Below are 10,575 nucleotides of genomic sequence, written 5' to 3'. Positions count from 1 at the left end.
CATTAGCTAACATTAGCGTGTTAGCAGGCGCCATTATGTTTGACGCTAATTAAGCACCTAATCAATATTGTTATATGTTAGATTTGCCTTGGTCGAAAATTTAGACAATCCAATCACAATGAATTGGTGCCGACTTTTAGACTATTTTGGTCATTTTTAGTGACTTGAGTTGTTTATTTTTATTTTTGTCAATTATATTTAAATTGAACGTGTGAGTACATAGTTCCTAATTTCATATTAATGCTATAATATCCCTTTTAAACAGGTGAACCATTTGAGACTGTTGGAAAATGACTGGTCGGGCACGGGCAAGGTCACGAGGCAGAGCACGCGGTCAAGAGACCACTGCACCTGGAGCGGTAGGACAAGTGTAATGTCTGTGTCTGTCCTCCATTATGTTTTAATATTCACACTATATCTTGGAAACATGTGAGCAGGTTTTAACAAGTGGTCGATAAATAAATAAAATAATATCTAACAGGTCGTTGTGTTCAGTGGGTGTTTTGACTGAATTTGCTCAGGTTTTGTCTTCCTGTACCACCTAATAATACTATGATGAATGTAACTTCATTTGTTGTGCTCTATAAGACTGAGACGGTATCCCTGCCCCTGAGGAAAGTAGACCTTCAGTTAACTGTCCTATTTTAAAGTATTTTTTACTGAAGAAATATTTGTTTTAAAGGTGTTGGTAGTTTCTGTATCACTCAACTTTTTAAAGGTTGAATGGCACATAATGCCTTTACTATTTTTATTGTGAAATCCTTTTTGCTGAAGATGTATTTAGAAACTTTATCAGAGACTAGTCATGCTTATTGTTTTCCATGATGTTATCCTAATTTACTATCAGTGGGAAGAGCTGTCAGTGCCTGGGACCAGCTTTCATTTGAACGAGCAATCCTAAGAACAGTGGGTTTTTTTCATAAGAATAGACATGCGTATCTATTTTGAAATTAGTATAGGTTTCCATCAAAGAATTTGTAATTTGTGCACAAAATGAACCTCACTGCCAGTATGGACTGAAAGAACAATATTAGTGACCAATAATAACCAATGATGTAAATATGGGCTTATAAGTATAGTATTAATACTTGGAAGGGAAAAAAGTGAACATATCCTTTAATCCATCATTTTGCTCTGAGGAGTAACTGCCAAAATACAGAAGGCATGGATGCATCGCAAGACATTTGCAGCAGAGCGTGCCCATTGCATTACATTGAAGCACTGAATGCACAGCTATGTGGCCCTCCAAACAAAACCTACATAGTACTTGGTTCTTGAAAATGAGAACATTCTGTTATGATTTAATATACCTTTTGTACCAGAGCCAAAGTGCACCATCACACATTAAAATAAATCCTTCAAATTGACGTGTATCCATGATCCTGTAGTGAAAAGGATCTAGTTAATTTATTCAGTACCAGTTAAGATTGCCTACACTTCCAAACCCTGTATAACCCCCTGCATTATTACTTGGCAAAACTCTTCCTCTTTGTGTCCTCCGGAGTAATAAAAACAGAAAAGGAACAACCATCTTCCTGCTATTTATAGCAGCAGCTAGTGCATAAAAACAAGGGAAAATATAAGTAATCCATCAATTCTTTTGTCTTTTTCAACTTCAAACTTCAGTGCTTGGTCATTTTGTTAACATAATGTTAATGGGCCATATGGTTAGCATCAAGCACATATGAAAAATTACATTTCGCATGTACAGGTCTTATTTTTGTAATGGTAATTCTCCAAGTTGCCCATTTACTGAAGTGTCCTACTTGAAATCTCAGAAAACACGGCTGGCATGCAACCACACTCTATAAAGAGTTCTGTAGCAGGTTAAGAAAAAAATCACCTGCTCCACCCCACTTACATGACACATCTATAATTGGTATATTTTGGCCATAAATCGGCTTGAGTGAAGAAGCATTAGCAGAGGTGCACACAACCCTTTATCTGCCAGTGATTTGTTAGGACAAAATGTAAATGGGCAGTTGAGCTCTGTCTAAAGACTTATTGGTTGGATACAGAAAATGGGTTACTTGAATCAACTTTCTTACCACGAAAAGAACATGATTTCTTCTTTTTATTTTTCAAGAGCCAGGCTCGAGAGACAGCACCGGCAGCTCCACCACCAGCAGAGGGAGAGCTGGTTGGTAGAGGGAGGCAGAAAGGAGCTCCAGGACCTTTTTCTGCAGAAGGTGCAGTCTAACACAGTTTTATGTGTGTGTTCTTAAATGGAACTGATTTTCTTGTTAAATGATCCTGGTTATGTCTTACTTTTGAAAGCCTGTGTGGAAATGCAATTAAATGTTTTCTGTACAACAGTATAGTGACCATTACTAGGATTGCAGAAGGATTCAAAATTACAAATTGGAGTTTTGAAAAAATTAACTGGGAAATAACAGTACACTCAACTTGCAGGGTATAAAACTCCTCCTGCACTGTGGGATGACAAGTTAATGAATTATTACTTCAGCTGTTCTACAGATATCAGCTGGATTCCAGCAGGTGAAACTGGGAGAACGAGGTGGACGTCGTCGGGATTTTCATGATGCAGGCATTAACACCAGGCAGGCCATGGAGCATGTCAAGGAATCAAAGTCTGGTCCGTCATCATTTTTAAGAATTCATGTACACACATTCAGCTGCTGTATATTTTATAACTAATGGAGAGGATTATAAATTATACTTTGAAATTGTTAATGCACTTTTTCAGGAACTTCTGGTTCTGCCATTCAGCTGTCGGCCAACTTCTTTCGCATCCTGTCGCGCCCTCAGTGGGTTCTGTATCAGTACCATGTGGACTTTAAACCCCCGATGGAGTCTCGCCGCCTCAGAACTGCCCTCCTCTTCCACCACGACGAAGTCCTAGGCTCAGCGCGGAGCTTTGATGGAGCTCTGCTATTTCTGCCTCACAAACTGCACAGCAAGGTAGTTTGAGACTTCAAACTTTTGAACTCATTTTTGAATTTTGCTCCTGCCAACGTGTTTTCATGTCTTGTACTGAAATGTGTCTGGCCATGTGTTTAGGAGACTGTGCTACACAGCGAGACAAGGAATGGGGAGAAGGTTCAGATCACTGTCACCCTGACAAATGAACTGCCACCTACATCACCAGTGTGCATTCAGTTTTACAACATCATATTCAGACGGCAAGTTTTCCATTTGTCAGATTTTTCAAAAATAAGTGATGCACAGTCAAGACTAAAGCAGCGAACATTTAAACAAGTAATGCACCAGCCAAATTAAATGAACGTTCTTTAATACTCTTGTGGTTATTGTACATTCTTATTTGAGGTAAGTCATTCTATATGGTGATGAAAGATTAAATAGGCATTCAAATCATGGCATTCTGGATCTTGGGAGACCTCCAAACATCACAATAAAATAAGTTTGTCTTTTCTCCAGGATCCTGCGAATTCTCAACATGCAGCAGATTGGACGCAACTACTACAACCCCAATGATCCACTCAACATCCCACAGCACAGGTTTATTCATTTGCCTCTCTATTGTTACCTTTTTATAAAGATGAAAAATTACCACTCTTGTATATGAAGTATATATTTTAGATTTAAAAAGTATCGTCTACCAGTGTCCAACAATGTAAAGCAAAATATTTTAAATGACAAATCCTCACGATTCACACCATGATATATATACTCAGTTTTGGGGTAATTCACTATAGAAAATGGACACAATTGGGTCAGTCTTGAGTGTAATGGTTTTATTTTAAATGGATAATCCAAAAAATGATTAGATGTGGGATAAAAAACATCTGCCTGTACTTGTAAATATGTTATCCCAGGCTGACCATCTGGCCAGGTTACACCACCACCATCTTGCAGTACGAGTCGTCTATCATGCTGTGTACGGACGTGAGCCACAAGGTGCTGCGTAGTGAGACGGTCCTTGACTTTATGGCCAATCTGAGGCATCAGTGTGGAAATCAACGCTTTCCAGATATCTGCGCCAAGGAGCTTATTGGACTCATAGTCCTTACTAAGTAAGATTAACATTTCACAAGTTTTCAATTAATATGCAGAAATCTTGAATCTGTATAATGCCCGGCTTGGAAATGTTTAATCTCCCCAACATGTCCCATGCATCAGTTCTTAAGCACTTCTATGTATCCGTCACCTCATTTAATACCTGTCTTCTACTCCTCTCTCTCACTCTTACTCTCTTAGGTACAACAACAAAACCTACAGGATTGATGACCTTGCATGGGATCACACTCCCAACAACACATTCAAGAGGGGAGACACTGAAATTTCCTTCAAGAACTACTACAAGACTGTAGGTGTCATGCACACTGGTACTGGTGAAACTGGGACGACATTTGATGTGAACTTTCTTGCTTCAGCAGATGCGCACTGACACTCCTGACGCACAAATATAATGAGTAACTGTCAGATTTGGCTCTGTTGGAAGATATATTGAAATAGCTCAGATACAGATGGCAAAAAGTATGAAACACTCCAAATATAACTCACAGAAGACAAGTGTTCAGAATATGCATCCTTCTCAGATTTTTAGGGTATTTTAAGGGTGAGTGTTAAATACTTTGCTTTGTGTTCTCAGCAATATGGTCTGGACATCACTGATGGGAACCAGGTGCTTCTCATCAGCCACGTGAAGAAGCTCGGTCCAGCTGGAGGTCCTCCGCCCGGCCCGGCCATGCTCATCCCAGAGCTGTGCTACCTCACAGGTCACCGTCTCGTTCCGCAGTTGGTGTGACTTTAAAAAGGCGCATTTATGTCAACATTTCAAACATGCATTGCTTCACAAACAGCATGTCTGTGGTATAAAAGTTTCTTTATAAGGAGGTCATATTTTTTATTAAATTCATAAACCTGTTGACTGAGAGTTGTGCCGGATAAAATCTTGTGATCAGTAGACGAGTCGAAAAGCATTATGACAGATGGTGAAGTATCTTGTAAAGGGCTGTCTGTGGTAAATGGCCAATTCATTGAAATCAATATTAAGTTTGAATGAAAGCTTCGATGTGGTCGACAGGCTTGACTGATAAGATGCGAGCAGACTTCAACATCATGAAGGACTTGAGCACCCACACCAGACTGACACCAGAGCAGAGGGAGGGACGCCTCGACAGATTTGTCTCTAACATCCGAAAGTAGGTGACAATCAGTGTGTTATTTGTGTACTCCTGACCAAAAGAAATACTGCATGTATATCACCACAAAAGCATGTCAGAATTCAGCACAAGTTATGTGATAACTGTTAGCCATCTTGAAAATCCTAATTAGGTAACATCCTGTATGACAGTTGAAAGGGTTGATGTTAACATTGACCCTGTTACAATTAATTTCATTTTCCTGGCTATTTAAATACTGGTAATATATGTGAGGGTTAATGAAACGTCTGTAGAAATTATGAAGGTTTAAGCTCTTAACGGTGACCCTGTTTGTCCTCATCTCAGCAGCTTGTGTAATTAGTCTGATATTCATAGAAGTTGAAAGTGCAGGTTTAACACGCAGCATAATCCAAAGCTTTGATTTTTAAATCCTGCAAATTATTTTGTAGGAACACTGATGCGCAGGCAGAGTTGGACAAGTGGGGACTCAGCTTTGATAAGCAGCTCCTAAGTCTGACTGGCAGAGTCCTCCCAGGGGAGAGGATTTTCCAGGGATCAAGATCGGTATAATACGCTTGTGGTGGCATTTATTTATTTTCAAATGAATGTAATGTTATTTATACGATCTTAATTGAGAGATTAACATAATTTGTTTCACCTAGTATCAGTACGACTTCCGGACAGCGGACTGGGCGAAAGAGATGCGTGGGATACCTCTGATCAACTCTCCTCCGCTGAATAACTGGCTTGTGTTTCACACCCGGCGTAATGGTAACGAAGCTCAGTCTCTGGTGCAGACCCTCAACAAAGTCTCAGGTCCACTCGGCATCCGCCTCCAAAGACCTGTGATGTGAGTGTGAACATTTGAATAATATATCTTAGTCAAAAAATAGTGTTTCCTCACCACCTTGTGGAGAAAACTGTTGCAAGTGACTATTAGTATTATGTGGGTAAGCAGAGTGTAGACTGTAATTAAATATAATCTTGCAGTATTTAGAATAAAGGCATTCAAATTTCTATTTTGAATTGGCTCTGGCAAAAGATTTTTAAGGGTTTGTTGTGTGAATAAGTTGAATTGCTTTTCATGGTGGACATGTTGCAACTATTGTGATTTTCTATAATCAGGATTGAGTATGAGGATCACCAAGAGTCTCTCCTCAGAGCCCTGCAGCAAAACGTTGGACCTCAAGTACAGATAGTACGTAACTAAATATATATCAAATAAACACTAAGGAGCAGGTCTCATTCACAATATTGACTCTTCTGTTTGTAGTCAGTGCTTCAACATTACTTGTGGGCCGTGCAACAAATTCACAATAATAATTTAGTCACAAGTACAACCTAGTAGCATTTATCTGCATGCCATCATGCTCCTGTTTGTTTGTTTGTTAGGTGGTGGTGGTCCTCCCCAGCAACAGGAAGGACAAGTACGACAGCGTCAAGAAGTACCTTTGCGTGGACTGCCCCACTCCCAGCCAGTGTGTGGTGTCCCGCACCCTCAGCCGACCTCAGGCGCTCATGACCGTTGCTACCAAGATTGCTCTGCAGATGGCCTGCAAGATGGGAGGAGAGTTGTGGAGCGTGGAAATCCCTGCAAGTCACTCACACACTAACATATTTTACACGAAACAAATTAAAAGTTGAGGTGTATTAGTGCGGGACTTCAGTGTATATATTCCAGGACCTTCATGAATCTGAATGACGATAAAAGAGGAGAAACTTTTGGGTGGTATCTATTTCTTTTTACTTAATATTTCACCAGGTTGGGACAAAAAAGGGATGTCTACAGATGGGAAAACTACTGGTGAATGTTTGTGACACAGCTGGAAAACTATTACTGATAACATATCACACCTGTTTGTGCAGCTCAAACAGCTGATGATTGTGGGCATTGATTGCTACCATGACACCGCTGCTGGGAAAAGGTCCATCGGGGCTCTAGTGGCCAGCCTCAACCAGAGCATGAGCAGGTTGGTATGAGTGATGAAGGGCTGAGTGACTCACACTTTCTTCCCTAACATCAGTCTACAGTCTAAATAAAGTTGTTTGACATCTTAAAAAATGTAATTTTAGACATTGAACCAATGAGGTGTAAATTGCACTTTTGTGATAAACTTTTTTTCCTCAAGGTGGTACTCAAAGTGTGTGCTTCAGCACAAAGGTCAGGAGATCATGGATGGACTGAAGATGGCCTTGAGTGGTAAGTTCAAGTTTTTTTTGTTTTTTTTAAGAATACATTTCTAATTGGCTTTCTTACATTTTTCAACAATCGGATAATTCCTAACTTTTGTATTTGTTTTAAAGGTGCACTCAAAGACTACCTGAAGTTCAACAACTGCCTTCCTTCACGCATCATCGTGTACCGAGATGGAGTGGGAGACGGCCAGCTGCACAGCGTGGTCAACTATGAGGTTTCTCAGATTATGGACTCCATCAAGTCCATGGGCCATGACTACTTGTGAGTTTCTCACATCCAAAATGTTTTAGTGTGAAAGTGCAAGTGTTCCACATTTCCAGTTATTGATTAGTCCCACATCTCCTCAGGCCTAAGCTGAGCGTGGTGGTGGTGAAGAAGCGCATCAGCAGCAGGTTCTTCGCCCAAATCAATGGCAAGGTGACCAACCCTCCCCCAGGAACCATCGTCGACTCAGAGGTCACCCGCCCAGAGTGGTACGTACGTTTGCTGCTCCTGCTTTTTTTATATTTCTCACTTTCAAAGTATACACCTTTTACAACCTTTGTTTGCCAGGTATGACTTCTACATTGTGAGCCAGTCTGTCCGAAGCGGAAGCGTCTCCCCAACCCACTACAACGTTGTGTACGACACCAGTGGGCTGAAGCCCGATCACATGCAGCGGCTCACCTACAAACTGTGCCACATGTACTACAACTGGCAGGTAGGCTCTGAAATCAGCGCTTCATGAAGTGAGTTTGCTCCTGAATGGCTGCAGTCGAAGTCTGTTAGTGTGCATATATATTTCTATCTTGAAACTGACAGCTGGTATTGCACGAGCTGTTACTGAATCTTTGATATTAAAGAATACAGTAATAACTTGGAAGTAGCTCCAGCATGTGTAAGGCTGAGTATTATTTTGTGAAATTGGTATAAAAATGAATAACATAAATTTGGAATTATAAAAGTCTAGTGTATTTTCCCTATATTTTCATTTTTAGGGGATCATCCGAGTGCCTGCTCCCTGCCAGTACGCCCACAAACTGGCCTTCCTTGTGGGTCAAAGCATCCACAGGGAGCACAGTGCGCAACTGGATGACTTCCTCTTCTACCTGTGAAGAGACAGACAAGCAATGTGTTTAGCCTCTGACTCTAAAGTTGGCTTGCAAAGAACTGTGTATGTAAAACTTAGTTAGATAAGTTATTTTCAGTTAAGATTAGTGGAAGTTTTGACAATTCCTCAAGTTTTTGTATTTAATATCGTAGCATCAGGTAGAGACAGTTAGCTTTGTGTATTAAGTTACGCAGTTTGAGATGTTCTAAATGCTACGTCTTACATTTCGAGTCCAATGTAAGGACAAAGCCACATTTGAGGACAAACGCTAGCACATATGCTAACATGAGCATGCACACTGTCCATTGTTGAAGTGGGTGAAGATGTTCAGCGTAATATGTCACAAGTAATTGATCTGAGCCGAGGCAGTTTCTGAAAAGAGCATCAGTTAAAAAGATTAAAGATTTTTTTTTTTTTTTTTTAATTACCAATGTATGGTTGGTGTTGGGTTTTGCCTTTTGAATCAGATTTTTCTTTTATAATGGAATCTACAATTTTTCTCTACATGTTTTAGAATACCAGTGAGCCTCCTGGTGATTTGTAATTATTTATAGCGGGGTGGGGGTGAGGGGTAATAACTTGCTGATATTTTAGGTTTTTGTTAGTAAGAAGGCTCAGAAGATCTAGGTCATAACAACGTGTTGCTGTATTGCAAGTGATTGTATTAAATTTCTTTGTATTATATTCTCCGGCTTTTTTTCTTTCTTTTAGTCAACCAGACATGCAAATGTTATAAAATATCAAATTTATTTAGTTTCTTTTTTTTTTATAGAAAAGATTGCACATGCACACCCACACAATAATTTGTAACCATCAATATAGGCTGATAATTCTTATCATAAAGCTAGCACACAATTGCAGACTTTTAAACAATATGGTCTTCAAGACACCATGGGAAAAGCTTGCACTGTCTGATTATAAATTTAAATGTACAAAAAAGGCAGTTTGAAAATCAAGTATAAACATTTAAAAACAATTTTACAAATGGACAAAGTACAAAAAGAGCAACAGTCACTCAAAATGAACAGAAGCAATGTCTGAGGACATGGTCTATAAATTGGAAAAGATGTACATCAGTTTACCGCAGGTTAACGTGGCTGTTCGGCCACGAATTGTACAGAAAGTATTACAGAATGTTTTGCATACATTCTTTTTTTGGCAGTTTCAGTTTAACTCGTGTGTGTATAGAAAAAATAGGCTAGATTTTAAAATACATGAGGGAAATGGGAAAAACAATGGTGAGAGAAGATACAGGTGGACTGTTTCATTTCACGCACATAAGATGGACATCTGCACAATCCTTTTTGGGCAGGTTTGAAAATACATTGGCTTTCAATTCATCATACATTCACTACTCTACATTTAAGGTGTAGATATATATTGATATACAGTACTTGTATCCTGCACCAACATAACTGGACACTCAACAGGCATCAATGACAGATTGGCTTGAATAAGCATATTTCAGATCGAGTAGATTTGGGGGTTGGTGGTGGGAGGGGGAGGGGGGGCAGTGTAGAGGTAGCCTTGTGTCTGATCGCTAACTACTGTGGAAAAAAGTCAAACCTTTAGTCTTCCTGTGAAGCCCTAAAGTGTTGCATGTTGAGAATCAAACACGGTACAGTAACAGGACTTAATTTACTGATGCTATGTCACTCTGGTCAAGTAGCATCCATCTGTTCCTCTTATCTAGTACCTTCAATATTTCCTTTGTAGAGTAGTCATTGTTTTGAATCAAATGTGCATCAGTGTGGCAAAAAGTGAACTCAAATAAAGTGCCTTATTTTCTCAGTAGCCCCCGAAACTAGTATACGGGGAGGTTTTTTCACCTTTTTCATAATCTATTTGTTATATCTCTGAAATGAAAATAAAATCTCTTTTTTAAGCTTAATTTTTGATGATGGTCACCACAGGAGTCTTGGAGGTTTGTAATGTAAGCGTTGGTCCTATGGAAAACACGACAGTCAAACAAATACCCTGCACATCACAAGTCAGGATTAACACCTGCGAAACAGATGTTTTATGAAGTAACAACATAAATGAGTAGTAGGCATGGGACTGCACGCTCTACTGGACAAAGTACTAACCATTGTGCGATTATAAGGCAAATACATGGAGGTTGGATCTACTTAGGCATTTCCGTTCAGCTGGACAGAACAGGCCGATTTCACTGCAGAGACCCTGTAAGTACAGTATGTGCT

General features: G+C 39.7%; 1 protein-coding gene across 2 annotated transcripts; it reads left to right on the top strand.

Moving 5' to 3' along the window:
• The first annotated feature begins 290 nt into the window (after window positions 1-290).
• On the top strand, window positions 291-8,400 carry piwil1 (piwi-like RNA-mediated gene silencing 1). 2 transcript variants are annotated; one of them, XM_062417093.1, is made up of 20 exons: window positions 291-359; window positions 2,087-2,189; window positions 2,468-2,596; window positions 2,708-2,925; window positions 3,025-3,143; window positions 3,400-3,480; window positions 3,798-3,995; window positions 4,180-4,288; window positions 4,574-4,700; window positions 5,009-5,126; window positions 5,537-5,651; window positions 5,750-5,937; window positions 6,213-6,285; window positions 6,480-6,680; window positions 6,954-7,057; window positions 7,217-7,287; window positions 7,392-7,545; window positions 7,632-7,757; window positions 7,837-7,984; window positions 8,262-8,400. In XM_062417093.1, the coding sequence occupies exons 1-20, from the start codon at window positions 291-293 to the stop codon at window positions 8,376-8,378; spliced, it is 2,568 nt and encodes an 855-aa protein (XP_062273077.1). In that variant the 3' UTR covers window positions 8,379-8,400. The 2 variants fall into 2 exon arrangements, with proteins under 2 accessions (XP_062273077.1, XP_062273076.1); XM_062417092.1 differs by having other exon boundaries at window positions 291-370; window positions 2,089-2,189; window positions 2,708-2,922; window positions 3,022-3,143.
• Window positions 8,401-10,575: the final 2,175 nt, after the last annotated feature.

The sequence above is a fragment of the Scomber scombrus genome, chromosome 4 (genome assembly GCF_963691925.1).
Source record: "Scomber scombrus chromosome 4, fScoSco1.1, whole genome shotgun sequence".
NCBI lineage: Eukaryota > Metazoa > Chordata > Actinopteri > Scombriformes > Scombridae > Scomber > Scomber scombrus.
The sequence above is the reverse complement of the archived record's forward strand: the minus strand, read 5'-3'. Positions and strand labels throughout refer to the sequence as shown.

Excerpts from the sequence above, each read along its gene's own strand:
- piwil1 (XM_062417092.1), top strand. The coding sequence starts at position 291 with ATGACTGGTCGGGCACGGGCAAGGTCACGAGGCAGAGCACGCGGTCAA. Across the intron at positions 3,996-4,179 it reads GGACTCATAGTCCTTACTAA|GTACAACAACAAAACCTACA; the intron begins GTAAGATTAACA and ends TTACTCTCTTAG. Across the intron at positions 5,938-6,212 it reads CGCCTCCAAAGACCTGTGAT|GATTGAGTATGAGGATCACC; the intron begins GTGAGTGTGAAC and ends TTCTATAATCAG.